The sequence below is a fragment of the Artemia franciscana genome, chromosome 20, assembly GCF_032884065.1.
Source record: "Artemia franciscana chromosome 20, ASM3288406v1, whole genome shotgun sequence".
NCBI lineage: Eukaryota > Metazoa > Arthropoda > Branchiopoda > Anostraca > Artemiidae > Artemia > Artemia franciscana.
Genome location: NC_088882.1, coordinates 31,610,990 through 31,629,073, shown reverse-complemented (window position 1 = coordinate 31,629,073; position 18,084 = coordinate 31,610,990). Strand labels below are relative to the sequence as shown.

The window sequence follows — 18,084 nt, the reverse complement described above, 5'->3', positions numbered from 1 at the left end:
TGTTCTATTTTATGTTGTGTTATAAAAGAATAATTGTTTATTCATCTACATTTCAAATAAAGCATATTTGTGCAACTAAAAAAAGTTGTCAAAAGTATCAAGTTAAAGGAAAATGGTAGAAATTTTAACTAAAATTTAAACCCTATGTTCAAAGTATAGCAGGACAATGATGGACACTTATACAGGAAGGGTTATCATATCACCTCCTCTGTTCATCCCAAAACATTAAATTGTAAAGACCAAACTCTTTAAAACTTAAATAAACGTTCATATAAGTATATACTTAAAACTAACTATATGAGTCTAAATACTCCTTCCAAGTCAGAGTAATCATTTAAGAAAAATAAATTTTCGAAAAATTGTGTATAAAAGAAGGCAATTCTAGACCTATTCTAGCTCCGTGAACTCACAAAACCTCTAAAAGTCTATTCATTCTGCTCATACAATCATCTTGGATGCTAAAATTATCAGCATCATCTAAGTCCAGGAGATTTTTCCTCCCCATTTGATTCCGCGGTCTCTGATTTTCTTTCCTGTTCTGCTTAAAATAAAATTTATCAAAATGATCCATATAAAGGGGGATAGAACACAACTCTGCTTAACCCCTGATTCAATACGAAACCAGCTACTAACCTTATTTCCTTCCTTGACCGCAGCAGTTTTATTCTCGTTCTTAGTACTAATCACTTTAGTGTATTTGTCTGCTATACCATACAAGGTTAAGATCTTTGCCAAAGCTCTTCTATCAACAGATTCGAATATTTGCTCATAATCTATAAAACTGATGACCGAATATGTTTGATAATTCAGGCACTTCTCAATTATTAGCCTAAGAGTAAAAATTTGGTCGACACATCCCCTACATTTCATAAAACCGCACTGTTCTTCTCTTATAACGTTGTCTACAGCATCTTTCAGTCTAAAAAGTATCATGTTACTAAGTAATTTGGTACCTACAGAGACCAGACTAATGTCTCGATAATTACCACACACACTTATCACCTTTCTTAAACATTTATTCAATTAATGTTTTCGTAAAATTGCTAATATTTTCACTTTTCAAGAATCATGTTCACAGTATTCTGGAACGTATTGCTAACCTCAGAGCCACCATATTTAAGAAACTTATTTGCCACTGTATCAGCGCCTGGAACCTTATTATTTTTAATACTGTCGCTAATTCTTCCTCGCAAAATAAATCTTTCTTTATGCCCAAGGTATCACACACTTATTCATTTTCCTCTGTTTCTTTTCCTACATCTCTTTTTTTTAGCACAAACTCAAAATGTTCTTCCCATCTCTCTTTAACTACTTCCCTATCACTAATTGTGGGCCCGCTCCCATCTTTAACCGGGACAGGTCTGGATTGACTACTCTTTCTCAATGTATTAAGATGCCACAATTTCTTAATATTATGCCATCTAGCTGCATCTTCCAGATCCTTGGCAATTTTATCCATGGCCTGCACTATCCTTAGTTCACATTTAATGCTTTTTCTACCTTTTTTACGTTCCTGTTGTTTTCGTATGATCTATCACTCCGATAATTCTTGTACAGGCCCCTTTTCCTGTCTATTAAACATGAAGCTTTTTCACTAATATTCCTTGACATGCTCCTAACTTTCTCCCCTAAGACACCATCAGAAGCTTCACGAACTCTTTTCCTAACATAATTCCATCCTTCTTCCACATGGTCAAATTTTAAACTGTCCAGTTTAGTATTCAAGTGTTCCTGGAAAGTTTCTCTTGAATTTTCATTAAGGAGTCTATCAACGTCATAACTTCCCGAGGGTTAGTTACTGTAGCCATTACAGGTTTCTTTTCTACACTAAATTTACCTGAGCATGGATACTACATGTCCTTATTTCTTCGGACCTGGGCATTGAAATCTCATAATAAAAACACCATGTTTCTACCTGGAACCCTGTCTATTTGCTCCTGTAACAGTAAGTAAAATTCATCTGAGTCACTAGTATCTCTATCAGTTAGTCCTACAGGGGCATATACTACTGTAATTAATACCCTGTACTATCTAGTCCTAAAATGAGCAATTAGTTTTCTATTAGTGATACCTTGCAGCTTCCTTATTCATCATGAGCCCTGCTCCCTGTCTACGTACCACATTTTTCCTGGCTGAGTAAATAGATTTTATATCACCTAATTTCATGTTTCCCACTCCTAGGATATGAGTTTCTGGAACTCCTAATAAGCTTAGTTCAAATCGTCTGAATTTGTCAGTCCAAATGTCAATACGATAATTTTTAACGTTGTAACATTCCAAGTTCCAATTTTCATACTTTTTGAATCATTAAATTATTTTGGCCTCGGGAAAAGCAATAGTCTCGGATACCAGTACAGGACGGGGACCAACATATCTACCCAAGTCTACACTGGAGTCCTTAAGCTGGCTTTGAACCGGATAACAAGAAGTTCGTGGGATCTCCAATATAATTGGAGGCTCTGTGTAATCATGGGACCATATTGGTTACAACATGGTTTTCAGCACTTGCTGACGCCCTTTTATCAACAAGAGTCGAAATCCTGCACAGACAGTCTCAACCTTATTACCTCTGACTCATTTTATATTCACGCCTAAAAACTATTATGCTGTAAATTATTAGTGATTCTGTGGTGTACCATATATCCATAAAGTAACTAAAAACCCCTAATGTATGAACCCCGTAAGTTGGTAAAGCTTCGCGTTTTCTGTTATTTTCAAAAAAAGAAATCCCTTTTACTTGTGCAGGTAATCTAAGTCTCTTTTGTGAAGCAGTATTTGGTATATCACACGTATTGTGAAGCAGTATATCACACGTATTTTGGGTGTCTTTTGCTGTTTTTGGTAAAATTATGGAGCCTGATAAGACTTCTTTAAGATTTGTTTTAAAAAATAGAAAAAGTTAAAAACTTGTTTAAAAAATCAGGCTGGGCTGAATTTGCATTCCGGAACAAAAACAACAAAGAAATTAAAAAAAAGGTTTAAAAAAAAATTTTCGTAATAGAACGTACCATCATTTTATAAAAACGGTAAAAAAAAACAAATTAATAAAAAAAGAATTTATATATATATGCATGCCATAACATGTCAAAGAAAATAAAAAATAGACTAGTATATTCAAAAGGGTTATTAACGGTATAAAAAGCAGGAGAAAAGCGAACAAATATAAATTATAGGCAGAAGCTTAGTTGAATGTTTTTACTTAATTCTGTAATATAAGGGACAATGGCTAATTTTCATATCTTGAAGTAAAGCAACGGCACAATAGATAGTAGGTAAGATAAAAAATATGTATTGCCCAAAAATTAATAATGCAAGTCCCTAAGGGTCGAATCTGAAATTCGGAGTCAAAACAATAACATGACAACAAACACAAAAAACTAAAAACTGGCAGAGAATGCCAAAACAATAAATATCAGAATGAAAAAAAAACATTATTTAGTTAAAATTTTAAACTCAGAAACGACAAAGTAAGTTTAAAAGTTAAAAACTAGTTAAACTTGATAAAAAAAAATAAATGAAAGAAGGGAAAAAAAACCCAAATGATTAAAAAAGGAAAACTAACGAGATGTTTTGTTATTTTTTTTTTAGCAATGAAGGGGCAAAGTTTTTTCATATCTGGAGGTAAAGTATCGAATGGTACAAGATAGAAACGGGTTCTGGGTGTGATGAAATCTGGGTGGGAAGTGTTTTTTGGGGAAAATATTTTCCATGCAAGGGTTTGCTGATGCATTATGCTCCCATTATGCTGTTACAAGAGACAAATTCGATTTTAAGCCATCCATTTCCATAAAGCCAAATAGTCTATCTACACGTTTTCAATTTTCAGAAGAAAAGTAACTTACCAATAAGTGAACAGGTTCAAAGACATGAGAGTATATCTGCATACTCTGTAGAGTTTGAGCTCTTTAGACAAATTTTGGTGTCTGTTGGCCAGGCAGTCTGTAACATTTTAAGTAAGAGATAATAATCATAATAATAAAAGAGTTTGTCTAAAACTAGGTTAAAATTAGTCCAAAATCTTTCATGTTTGAACAGTGCGTGCTATCTAGAGCTTTGTTTAAAAAAAATGTAACCTTTTATAAATTGGTAAGTAAAACATTGTCTATTCATTGTATCTACAGCAAGTTAATAAGCAGAGAATATATTCTCTATAATACCACAAAATAAGGAGGCTGGGTATGGTAATATAAATGGAAAACAAGTTAATAAACGGAAAAAAAAATATTTAAAAGCAAAGGAGATTTTGACAGTACAGGAACATACAAAAGTTCATTTTGCTCAGTCTGGCTACAGTTTCTATTTAGTACACTTTCTTTGTTGTTCTTTGTGTGTTTTCAGTGCTAGGCTCTGCTTGCATATTCCTTCACAGTCAGGAATTATGCTTCGTTTTCCAATGCCCTCAATTTTTTCCCTTTTTTTCTTTTATTTTCCTTGTTTCCTATTATTCGTTTTATATTTTTGTTCGTCGTTTTTTTTTTTTACTTGTTTGTCTTGAATAACAAAGTCTATATAGATGCTGTCTATACAGTCTATAGATTATAGTCTATAGAGTCTGTAGATTATAGTCTATAGGTTACAAAGTCTACAGAGTCTATAGATGCTGTGGAAGAGCTTCCTAGTCATGATCTTGGTCTCTGGATCGAAGCTTCAGCATATTATCGGCTTTCCAATGACAAGTGTTTTCTAGACTTTCCCCTACACTCATAAGTATGACAATTTATACAAGGCTGTGTACACCCACTTTTTAAGGAAGGTGGGGTTAAAGGGAATCTGCAAAAAAAGGAAAAAAATTTGAAAAACAGACTATTTGTGTGACATAAGTTTACGAAAAATAATTTTCTTCTCGATTCTTAGATCTTTTTTGGATCTAAAGAAATTGGGAAACTGATACTTTGGGAAATCTTAAAGAACTATAGATGCGTATGGTAACATTTTAAGTTCGTATCTAACCTGACAATGCCTGAAACAAAAAAAAACCCTGTGAAACTGCTACTTTAGGAAATCTTAAAGAACTATAGATATGTATGCTTAGTTTTTAAGCTCTTATTAGTCTGATAAGGCCTGAAACTAATAAGACAGATAAAAAAGCTGTGAAACTGATACTTTAGGAAACTATAAAGAACTATAGACGTGTACGCTTAGATTTTAAGCTCTTATTAGTCTGATTAGGCCTGAAACTGATAAGGATGAAAAAAAGCTGTGAAAATGATACTTTAGGAAACTTTAAAGAACTATAGATGTGTATGCTTAGATTTTAAGCTCTTAGTAGTCTGATAAGGCCTGAAACTGATAAGGCCGAAAAAAAACCACTGAAACTGATACTTTAGGAAACTTTAAAGAACTATAGATGTTTATGCTTAGATTTTAAGCTCTCATTAGTCTTTCTAGTTTTTTTTTCTTATTCAAGTTTTCTGTTTTTGGCCTTTATTTTTTCTGTTTCAGTTTCTTTTTTCACAAAAAATGAGTTCATCGTTCTGTTTGCCTAGTTGCTGTCCACATGCCATTGTTATGAAGATGCCAAGCTGGGTGGTGGGTGGCGCATGATCATAGTCTTTTTTTTTAAATTTGTCTGACTCTAGTTTGGGTGACATCTCCTCCTTGGGTGAGCGACTATTTCATCTTCAAAATAACCCAATTGATGTTCTTAGTTTGATAAATAATTCAGTAGGTCAGTCTAACAAATCACCATCAAATCCCCATTTTTCAGTTAGTAGTAAATACGTATCTGATTTAGATCGAGTATCCAAACGAGATGGTATATTCTCTATACTTCAGCTTAATGTTCAGGGTCTTTGCTCTTCGTTTAATGAGTTGAAAAAAATAGTGCGTAGTGGCCACCCTGACTTCATTGGTCTTTGTAAGACTTTCCTTGATTCAAAAAACGAATCTCTATTGCATCTCCCTGGGTAAAAGATGGAATATTTGAATCGAAGTAGGATGGCTAAAGGTGGCCTTGCTGTTTATGTTTCGGAATGTCTTCCGTACTCTGTTAGACATGACCTGTCAAGAAATGAAGAAGGAATTTTTGAATCCATATTTATTGAGATTAAAACCCAAGCTAAAGCTTTGATTGTTGGTAATATATACCGGTCTCCTAGTGGGTCTGTTCCCTCTTTCCTTCAGATTCTTGATGAGGTCTTTGAAATAATCCAACTTCATTCATGTGAACTTGTAATTATGGGCTAGTTCAACCTTAATTTGTTTGACCGGAGGTCATCCTCGTCCTTGGATTTTCTTTCGACAATGCTCGCTTGTGGAACACCGCCTTCTGCATGCATTCCAACTCATATAACTAACACTACCGCTTCTTTGCTTGATAATATTTTTTCATCTTTGACCTTGGTGCGAAATTCTATATTGATGAGTGATATCTCAGACCATTTTCCTGTTTTTTCCATGTATGATTTTTCCGATTCGTTGCCAAGGAGGAGCCAAGAAGCTGGTTTTTCCTCTTTAAAATTTAATGATCAGGGCTTGCATATTCTTAGGTCACGGTTGGCAGGTCGTTCGTGGAGTATTTCTGAAAATGGATCTGACATAGATTCTTTGTTTAATTCGTTTTATGATTCTTTGAAAGAAGTTATCTTTGATACATGTAATGCACTCCAGTCGAATCCAGCATCGAAAAGAACAACCCCTTTGAATCCTTGGATGACCCCTGGACTCTTTAAAAGTTGGAGGAAGAAAAATTATCTTTGGAAGGCTTATAGATGCTCTAAGCCATTTTCGCGTGATTCTCGGCTTCAACTTTTCAAAGCTTATAGAAGAGTTTACAATTCGCTTTGCCGAAGGGCTAAATCGTTATTTTATCATAGAAAATTCTCTGCGTGCGGTAAAGACATTAGGAAGACATGGCAAGTAATCAATTCTATTATCGGGCCATCTTTTCTGCCTCCTTCTGTCCCTTCAAGTGTTGTGATTGACGGGAAAAATGTAGAGGGTGAGCTAAAAGTTCAAGATGCGTTTACTTCCTATTTTGGTAATATCGGCAAAACTACAGCCTCTTCTGTAAGTCCTTCTTCTTCTCTACCTGATTTTAGGTCTTATCTAGGACCACCTTGTCCTTAATCAATGGCATTGGAACCTGTCTCTGAATCTGAAATAGCCAGAATTGTCAATTGTTTGAGGGGTTCTTCATCCTCTGGCCCAGACCGTATTCCGACTAAGGTTGTCAAGTTCATTCTTCCTGTCATTTTGTGTGCCCTCACGAGACTTGTCAATCTTTCTTTTGAAAATGGTGTCTTCCCAAGTGCTCTAAAGCGTGCTCGTGTTATCATCCTTTTTAAAGGTGGATCAAGGAATGATCTTGCAAATTATCGTCCCATATCTCTTTTATCAGTGTTTAGTAAATTTTTTGAAAAAGCTATGCTTTCTCGACTTCTTGACTTTCTTAATTCTAAACACTTTTTTCATGATTTTCAGTTTGGTTTTAGGGCGAAACATTCAACTGAGCATGCATGTGCAACTCTCTTGAATTATTTAAATTCAGCTCTTGACTCTGGTTTGATACCTGCTGCTCTTTTTCTTGATGTTCGAAAAGCGTTTGACTCATTAACACACAAGATTCTTCTTCTGAAAATGTCCCATATTGGTATAAGAGGGAATGCTTATTCATGGTTTCTATCATATTTATCTGGTCGAGTCATCTCGGTTCATCCGGACTTTTCTAATCCTTCTGGAATAGAGTCTGGTGTTCCACAAGGATCTGTCATTGGGCCGATACTCTTTTTAATCTACGTCAATTACCTTATTAATGTGGTTAAAAATTTAAAACCTACTATTTGCAGTCGTCTTTGTCAACCAGTATCCGTCACTAGCTGTGACATGAGTTTGTCCTTACCGGATACACTTATTGCTTTTGCTGATGACAGTACTCTTTCCACAGCTGATAGAACTGAGTCTGATGTTCGTTCAAGGATGATAGCCCTTTTTGAAAGAGTTATCCAGTGGTTTGATGTAAATTATCTTGCCTTAAATGTCGAAAAGTCATGTTTTCTCATTTTCTCCAGAGTCTCAAAGGCTTGCCCTGATTTAAATGAAATAAATGTATCAAGAGGTTCTCTAAGTAGACCTAAGGATCGTTACGTTCGATTCCTAGCCGTCTTGCTTGACGAAAATCTTTCGTTCATGCATCATATTTACCTGATTAAAATGAAAGTCTCCAGGAGTCTCGGAATCCTTAGAAAGCTCAAATATATATTTCCATGGTCGATTCTTAGACTCTTGTTCTGCAGCCTAGTTCAGTCTTATGTTTCATATTGTTCTGTTATTTGGATGTCAACTTTTCCCTCGTCTCTGAAGCCACTTTCAAAACATTATGATAAAGCAAGGACTCTTATTCAGGAAACTAACCGTTTTTCACTTAAACCCTTGCTTGATTTGAAATCTCTCTATTTTCTTTCTTGTTCTTCTTTCGTTTTTTTACAGTTGCACGGCCATCTTCCTGCTGTCCTATGTAATAATATATCTTTTGTTTCTGATCAATCGACTTAACATCTCCGCACTTCCAACAATTTACCGGTTCTTCACACACCGTCAGTGAGGTCTGACTTCAACCCTCTGACAGCTTGCAACAGGATCTGGAACACGCTCCCAGAGTTCGTACGAAACTGCCACTCGTTTGGTATGTTCAAAAATTATGTTAGAGATTTTCTAGCTAGTAATTAATTTTGTTTGTTTGTTGTTTTTTGTTTTTGTTTTTTTATTTTTTTGTCTCTTTATTTTTTATTCCGGTTTCCCTTGGATTTGATGTCTCTGGATTGAGTTGGATATTTAATTGAGTTGGTGAAATCATGTGCTACCCCCTGCCTAGCTTGTCATTTTTTGGAGATTATTCAATTTTGTTTTTTGGTTTTTGTTTATATTTTTTTGTTGTTGGTATTTTTTTCTCCCCTGTTCTTTCCCAGCCATGGAGCCTTATGGGGGAGATTGTCTTGAAGTAATTTTATAATTTTTGTTTATGGATTTTAATGTTAAATAAAGAACTCAGAATAAGGCCTGAAACTAATAAGGCCAATAAAAAAGCTGTGAAACTGATACTTTAGGAAACTTTAAAGAACTATAGACGTGTACGCTTAGATTTTAAGCTCTTATTAGTCTAATAAGGCCTGAAACTGATAAGGCCGAAAAAAAGCTGTGGAAATGATACGTTAGGAAACTTTAAAGAACTATAGATGTTTATGCTTAGATTTTAAGCTCTTATTAGCCTGATAAGGCCTGAAACTGACAAGGCCGAAAATAAGCTGTGAAAATGATACTTTAGGAAACTTAATAGATGTGTGGGGTGTGATTTTAAGTTCTTATTAGTCTGATAAGGCCGAAAAAAGCTGTGGAGCTGATACGTTAGGAAACTTTAAAGAACTATAAATGTGTATGCTTAGATTTTAAGCTCTTATTAGTCTGATAAGGCCTGAAACTGATAAGGCCAAAAAAAGCTTTGAAAATGATACTTTAGGAAACTTTAAAGAACTATAGATGTGTGTGGTATGATTTTAAGCTCTTATTAGTCTGATAAGGCTTGAAACTGATAAGGCCAAAAAAAAGAAGCTGAAACTGATACATTAGGAAACTTTAAAGAACTATAGATGTGTGCGGTATGATTTTCAGGTCTCATTTAGCCTGATAAGGCCGGAAAATAAAACTGTGAAACTGATACATTAGGAAACTAAATAACTATAGAGTGTATTGTGTGACTTTAAGTCCTTGTCTAACCTGATGATGCCTGAAACTTATGTGGCCAGAATGACCTATATAAACTTATATTTTAGCAAATTTTTAAGAACTGTAGATGTGTAGGCCTATGCTAAGATTTTATTTTTTCTTCTAACGATTGTAAATTTTTTATAGCTTTCAGAGGAGACTGTTGTAAAAATGTACAAAGTGATGACACAATTAAATTCAATGGACAGAATTATGTACGAAAGCCAAAGGCAAGGGAGAATTTCATTTTATATGACCAACTTTGGGGAAGAAGGAACTCAAATTGGAAGTGCGGCTGCTTTAAGCTCAGAAGATTTGATCTTTGGACAATACCGAGAAGCAGGTAAAATTATTAAAGCTCCCTAATTAATTGTAAAAATTAATTCTGTTATTAATTATTTCATTCAATAGCTAAAACATCAAATTTTAAAATTAATAAAAAATTCCAATAAAACGACTTTTTCAAGAAAAGTAAAGAGCGATACTAAAGCTTAAAAGGAGCAGAAATAAAGTGTACCCGTGTTAATAAATTTGCCCGTGTTGATAAATATTAGCCAATCGCTAATCTTCCGCTTTGGAAACAATCGTATGACGTAGGACAACTTGTACCTGAAGCCTCAACATTTTTATTATACATCCAGTCAGTCTCTTTGAAATGACGATGGATCTCATTGGCAGTCTACCCCGTAATGTCTCAAAGCTTGGTAATCTAGTTCAATTTTTCAAGAACTTTTTTTTCAGGGGAAGAGGAGTAAAATATTTTATTTTTTCGGGTCTTTTCTTTATGCCCTTCGTCGTACAGGCCCTTTGGGCATTTATAGATAGATATATAGATAAGTGTATTTTACAGTCGAATATATGGCCATGAACAAAGTAAAATAACATAAACGTAAGGCACAAATAATATAAACTTTGATCAGCAATTATCATAAAACAGTAAATGAAACTACATTAACGTAATAATATTATTTAATACTTGAAAACACGGTCATTGAAAAGAACACTTAACTCTTGGAAAGATACATAAATGAAACTTTACATTTACTTTACACTGGGATTTTTTTATATTTTTATTTAATAAAATTTACAGATACCTTGCTATTCTACAAATAAATAACGGCAACGTACTATTTAAGACACCTGGAAGTATCAACTCATTTTTGTTCAAATATCCCTTCTCATATCATAGAGAGCCCCTGGCACCAGCTCAAGCAATGCACTAAATAATCATCTTTAACTCTGCAGAGTGGGCAAGTATATCTGTCTTTAGAATATCTTTTAAATCTTTCATTAATTGGGAAGCAGTTAGCCATGAGCTGCATCCACATCGTCAAATATCTAGCTGGTAAATCGGCTTAAGGTAGAACTTCTGCCCATAAACCACCTTAATATCCTTTTAAAACTCAAATGTTTCTGATTTTTTATCTCCTCACTCCATTTTTGGATCCGTTGATTCTCTAGTTCTATTTTAATCTCATTCTCCCGATTTGTATTTATTTCTATTGGTCCTCTACCTTCATTCGAAACAAAGGAAAACCCTGTTTTGTCTAAAATGCCTTTTATTTTTAGTGGTCATTATCTTCTTCCCCCCTGCGAGAGTAAACATCATAAGCTGCCGTAAGCAACCTGTCACTCAGTAACTGGACGACTCTCAACCAAAATTTAATCATTGAGTCTAGCCTGTAATTTTTTAGTGGTCATATACCTAGATTGCCATTTAGAAACTGGGAATGAGTTGTTCTATGTAGCCCAAACAAACTGCTTTAAGTAACCTAATTGAATACCCTCTAGCTGAGTTGCTTTCTCATACCCCCAATTCTCTGCTCTGTAATGTAGAACGGGCATTATTCTCGATAAAAAGACCCTTTTATGCAGCGACAAATTTTCTGTTCCCATTACACTATTCCGGAAAATTGTAAGCATTCCAGCTCTTTTTGGTTTAAGGTTTCCTTTATATGTCAATTCCATCTTCCATAACTTTGAAAAATATATCCGAGATACTTAATTTTATCCACAACTTGTATCTCCTTCTACTTAAACCAAAATTTACTTTCACATTTATCATTCCTCTTGTTATAACCATTTTTGATTTCTGAACATTTACCTAAAGGCACTTCATCTTTAGATTATCATCTGTTAAATCCAATAGCTTCTGTAAATCATGTGCCGAATTGACACTAGATCAGTGTCATCCGCAAACAACAGCACTGAGAAGTTTTGTTTACCTAATCTCATTGTTGCAGCCCATTTATTGCTAAACATTCGACTATGTCATTAATAAAAAGACCAAAAAGTCGAAGTGACAAGGCGCCTCCCTCCTTTACTCCTTTATTAACTTTAAAAAACCTCGAAAGACCCGACCACGTACTGGTAGGACATACGACGAAACGGGATCTTCACTATGTGGCAGCGAAAGTTGATAGTAATATCAAGTATATGGACCTTTTTAGTTAACTTCTCTTCTCACAACATTACGAATGTCACAACGGTTCTATCTGAACTAATGATTTAATTAACTTTTCTAACTCTTTATGGCACTTACTCGTCGGTCAAGTGCCACATAGTGATCGCAATTTCTGTCTGTCCGTCGGTCGGTCGGTCAGTCTTTTGGTCCCGGTTTTGCTAGTTCCGGCACTTCCAGATAAGCTTGGACGATGAAAAATGGCTGGTATATCAGGGGCCAGACTAGATTAAAATAGAAATAGTCGCTTCCCTGATTCGATCATCTGGGGGGGGGGGTGTTGGGACGGTTAATTCGAAAAATTAGAAAAAAATGAGCTATTTTTAAATTATGAACGGGTGATTGGATCTTAATGAAATTTGATACATAGAAGAACCTTGTGACTCAGCGCTTATCTTAAATCCCAACCGGATTTGGTGACATTAGGGGGAGTTGGAGGGGGAAATCGGAAATCTGGGAAAACGCTTAGAGAGGATAGATCGGGATGAAACTTGGTGGGAAGAATAAACACAAGTCTTAGATACGTGATTTTCATAACTGGACTGGATCTGCTCTCTTTAGGGGAGTTGAAGAAGGGGGGGGGGGGTACCAGTTTTTTGGCGATCTTGGTGCTTCTGGACGTGCTAGGACGCTGAAAACTGGTAGGCGTTTCAGAGACCTGCAAAAAATGACTTGATAACGGTCGTTTCCTTGATTCGATCATCTGGAGGGAGGGAAAATCGTGAAAATTGAGGTATGTTTATCTTACGGTTGTATGATCGGATATTAATGACACTCGATTTATAGAAAGATGTCATGTTTCAGATACTTTATTTTCAATTCAGATCAGATCCAGGGATGTTGGGGGTGGAGGGGGAAACGGAAATCTTGGGAACCAGAAATCTTGGAAAACGCTTAGAGTGGAGTGATCGGGATGAAATTTGATGGGAAAAATAAATAAAAGTTATAGATACGTCATTGACATAACCGGACCTGACCCGATCTCTTTGGGGGAGTTGGAGGGATTTCTAGGGCTTTGGCGAGTTTGGTGCTTCTTGACGAGCTAGGGCGATGAAAATTGGCAAGTGTGTCAGGGACCTGCACAAATTGACTTGAGAACAGTGAAAATTAAGGCATATTTATCTTACGAATTTGATCTTAATGAAACTTGATATATAGAAAAAATCTTGTCTCTTAGAGGCCCCATTTTCAATTCGGATTTGACGACTATCAAACTAGCCGTTTAAAAATGTTTTATTTGCCCCTTAATTTAAACCCCCTCCCTCACCTCTAAATGTAGGCTACAAAACCCATCTATGAGGCGTTATCCAGTTTATGCAAGTTTTATCACCTTGTATTTCACTTGGAATATTGTTTTTTAGACAATGTTCACGATGAGCGAAAACTATGCAAACTCGAACTAAACGAAGAGAAATTACAATGAATATTTTGATTTACTACTTTTCGTATTTTAATTTAAATAGTTTTCTCATGGTGTTAATTGTAGTAATAGTTTTTTGATAATTTTTTTTTAGTGACACTGGTTCTACTCGATTTTATTTTTAATAATGAAAAAATTTTATGGACTGGCTAACTGGGACGTATTAATTCCCAGCTATTAAGATTGAACATTCTGTCATGGAGGGATCTCTGCCAAAACTTATTTACTGAAAACATTCACACTTAGCATAAAAACAAGGAGTTTCACCAACGGGATAGTCGATACTGCGTGGGAGAAGGAGCTACAGAGGAATAATTCCTAGGAATCGAGGATCAAACAGGCTGAGTGCCTGTGCGGATTTCTTATGCAGAAATAATGAATTTTATCATTAGCGCCTAGTTCAAACTCCCAACGGCCCTGGTCTTGTACCTAAATAATTTCTTAGACTACGCTGCTTTTCCATTTAGGAAAAATTAAGCAAAGAAAAAAAACGGGTTATTTTCGACAAAGCAGGGAACAAAAAATAGAATATAAGAAAAACTACACTTTAACTAAAAAAGTGTTGTTTTTCTTATGTTTTATTTTTGTTCACTGCTTTGTCGAAATTAAACCCATTTTTTCTTTGCTTAATTCTTCAGTCTTGTACCTATGACCTGGTACCCTTAATTTTGTGGTGAGTTTTTATCTGACAAATGACGTGAAAATAGGCAATTTGATAATCCAAGTGAAAGGTTTTGGATTTATTTCCAAAAATTTATCCGACGATCAGGTAAAAAGAGACTACTGTAAAAAAGGTTACCTATAGAGTTAAAGAAAACATTTTACAAGCACAAGTTAGCAAATAGTAAATTCAATAATATCAGAATGGTAAAATCATGGAAATGCTTCAATTGTTTCATAGTTTTAAATACGACAATATTGTTGTTTCGCAATTTTCATACCCCCTCCCCTCCTCTAGGTTCAGATCAATGTGAGCTTCAGCCACTAAGTTCTTTATCAATCTGCAAGAAAAATAAATCAGTTTGGCTTATACACTTTCCTACTTTAATTATTTTGTTTTAGGCACCCTGTTATGGCGTGGTTTCTCGCTTGACCAGTTTATGAATCAGTGCTACGGAAATTGTGAAGATCTTGGGAAAGGACGGCAGATGCCTGTTTGTTATGGATCTAAGGGTTTGAGTTTTGTAACCATTTCATCGCCGTTGGGTACACAAATGCCACAAGGTAAACAAACCACCACATTGTGACGGTTAATAACCGCCATAATAATCAATATCTATAATAACCGTTATAATACTTAGAACTTAAGTTTTGTAACCATTTCATCGCCGTTGGGTACACAAATGCCACAAGGTAAACAAACCACCACATTGTGACGGTTAATAACTGCCATAATAATCAATATCTATAATAACCGTTATAATACTTAGAACTTAAGTTTTGTAACCATTTCATCGCCGTTGGGTGCACAAATGCCACAAGGTAAACAAACCACCAATTCGTGACGGTTAATAACCGCCATAATAATCAATATCTATAATAACCGTTATAATACTTAGAACTTAAGTTTTGTAACCATTTCATCGCCGTTGGGTACACAAATGCCACAAGGTAAACAAACCACCACATTGTGACGGTTAATAACCGCCATAATAATCAATATCTATAATAACCGTTATAATACTTAGAACTTAAGTTTTGTAACCGTTTTGTCGTGGTTAATAGCCGCCATAATAATTATTATAACCAATATTCGTAATAACCATTATAGAACTTAGGACCTAAGTTTTGTAACCATTTTAGCGAATGAAACGAAAGAAGGAATTCAGCTCAATTATCTGTATGCTTTTACCCTGCTGAAGAGTTGAAAAGAGCATTGCAAGCATTTGGCGGTTTCTGTTATGACCATCGCAGCAGTCACAGGACAGGCTTACTGTCTTGACAGTACCTCTACTATCAACTTCTCTAATCCACCGCGAAAGACAAGTTGACATTTTGTTTTCCCCTCGGTTTTCGTTCTTCTGCTCCCAGGAGAAGCAATATCCGTTCTTAGTCACATTCTCGTAAACTGTAAAATTGTAGCAAGCATATTTTCGAGAGAATCCAACCAACATTTCTTCTCCGAGTGGTGTGCTAAGTGCTTTTTCTAGATCAAAGCACGCACCAACATGAGATTGGTCAGCTTCAACACATTGGTGGGCAGCTTCCGCATAGCGCCTGGCTGCCTTCTTCTCTATTATGTGGTTCGTGTTAGCCAATTTATCACTTTCTATCATATTCTGGGCAGACAGCACCATTTCACAGAGCACGCATTTATCCTTCCTCGGATTTCGGAAGCTGAAGTCAAACTCTTTGGGGATGTTCATGAAGGTTCCACGCAAAAGGATGGGCTTTTTAATTTTTCTGCAGTGTTCGATGTACATCCAGAACAGGTTCGACTTATTTTTGAAGTTTCGAGGCAGATACTCCTTGGGTGTAGAAGAACAGCAGTAATGAGATTTCACTGCAGGTATGTCTTTTATCCACTTTCTTGCATGCTTATAGACATCTCTGGGTATTTTATTGGGAGGGTCTGATTTCTTATCCTGTTTTTGAGAATATCCCAGATCATTGTTCTTAGCTGCATTTCTGACAGCAAACTCCCCAAGATCAACGGTTGCACAAAAGAATTTCAGACAAACTTTCTTCGTGTTTCCATTGTCATGGGGCATAAAGTACCTAACAGTGTTCTTTCTTCTTGTTTCTGCTTTTAGAGTGTGCTCTGAAACAGGTTCACAATGTAAGTGGGCACACAACCAATCTTTCTGTCTGATTGCATTGTCAAGCTCCTAATAGGACACAAAGATCTTATTTCTTTGTTCATCTAAGAAAGTTTTTAAAACTTACACCTTGATTTGCCTGAAAGACAAGGGTTTGGCCTCACTTCTCTTGCCCTAGTTTTTCCTCCTCCTGTTCTCGGCTCTCTTTCATATTCTTTTCCTAAAGCTCTCGAGATTTTTTTTCCTTGCTTTTATTTGCACGCTTTTTCTAAGTGGAAGACCTCCCTCACTTTCTGAAGCAGATTCAGACACTTGGTCTGGAAGAGGACCTTCTTCCCCGTCTGAGGTTGCCTCTCTGGATTCTTGTGGCCCAGTTGTATCTACTTCCTTACTTTCTGACTCAAAGGCTTTATTGCTGGCACCTTCACCACTCGAAGGACTAGTTTCAGGCATTTTTAAAACTGGCTGCTGATGAGTCCTTCGAAACGGACTGAACAGCCTTGGGCTTTGGCTCAGAGTTCTTTGGTACCAGTTGAGGCGGCTCAGCTTCGTCTTCACTTCTGGGAATATAGTCAGATCCTGAAGAATTGTGGTTTAAATCCTCGGAGCTGCTGTCAGTCCCCATCAGAGTCTTCAGTTCCGCCTCGGTCAAACTTTCTTCTTGACGTCATGGCCACTGAAGAAAAAAGATAACTTACAATCAAATAGAAGAAAACAAAACACAAATGCAACATGCAACATGCTACGCTACCACTTTTGTCATTAAGGGATTCAAATTTCTTTGAACACGAACTTTTGAGAGACGAAATGCCCCGTTTCTAACAGGAAATATAATACAAGTCTATACTATGAACCTAGAATTTTATTCTCGATTGACCTGTCAAAATTTGACAGCTTATTCCCCTAATTTGAATCGCTTATTCTCCTTGCAATTTCAGTCAACTTGTTGTTCAGCTAACATTAAATTAACTTTTATGTTAGTGCAAATGTCTAAGTTTATAAATTGAATCAATTGCCTTGCATGAGAATCATTGCAGAATGTCCCCAATTTGACTTTAGACGCTTGTTTGCCTCTGATTCTTGGCAAATTAACGGTCCTGTGTCAGTTCTAAATTCTTGGTTCAACCAGCCTAAGACCGTAGGTTAGGCTTCCCTTGTTTACCTCTCATTCCAGGTAATCGAATGGTCCTCTGCTAATTTTAAATTCTTGGTCAACCTGCCTGAGACTTTAGGCAGGCGTGACTTGCTAAAAGATAAAACAAATATTGGTCCAATAAGAGAGGCACACTTACTCCCGCCGTTTACCGGTGCCAAATTAACCAAACACTTGGAAAACTACAGGTTCTATCACTATCTTAGCTCTATGACTATCTACCTTGATTCTACTGCAGTAGGAATGACGCATGGACGAATAATAGATAGACATTTCTATTAACAAATCAACTAACATCATTTTTATACAATCCTAGTAAGAGGGGGGATTAATGCCAGGTTTGCTTCTCACTCAATTGAACTATCTGTCTTGGCTTTTTCTACAATTAGCCATGGCTGATGACCACAACTATTCTATTTTAATTCAAATTGTTGTTCAACTAATATTAAATTAACTTATTAGCTCTTAGATAGTATTCGAATTAAAATGGAGAGCTAAGATAGTGATAGAACCTTTAGTTTTCCAAGAATATATATTTAATATACAAGGGTTGTAGTATAACCTTTTTTCCTAATCAACACGCTTGCCTAAA

The 18,084-nt window shown here is 35.8% G+C and overlaps 1 protein-coding gene across 2 annotated transcripts in view; it reads left to right on the top strand.

Moving 5' to 3' along the window:
• LOC136040120 (2-oxoisovalerate dehydrogenase subunit alpha, mitochondrial-like) overlaps nt 1–18,084 on the top strand; it is a 49,033-nt gene that overhangs the window by 6,451 nt on the left and 24,498 nt on the right. For both annotated transcript variants that reach the window (XR_010620626.1, XM_065724217.1), the window contains exons 3-4: nt 9,847–10,042; nt 14,643–14,804. Coding sequence is in view for 1 of the 2 variants with exons in the window: in XM_065724217.1 (XP_065580289.1) it covers nt 9,847–10,042; nt 14,643–14,804 (358 nt within the window). In the remaining variant the exon portion in view is untranslated. The remainder of the gene's footprint in view (nt 1–9,846; nt 10,043–14,642; nt 14,805–18,084) is intronic.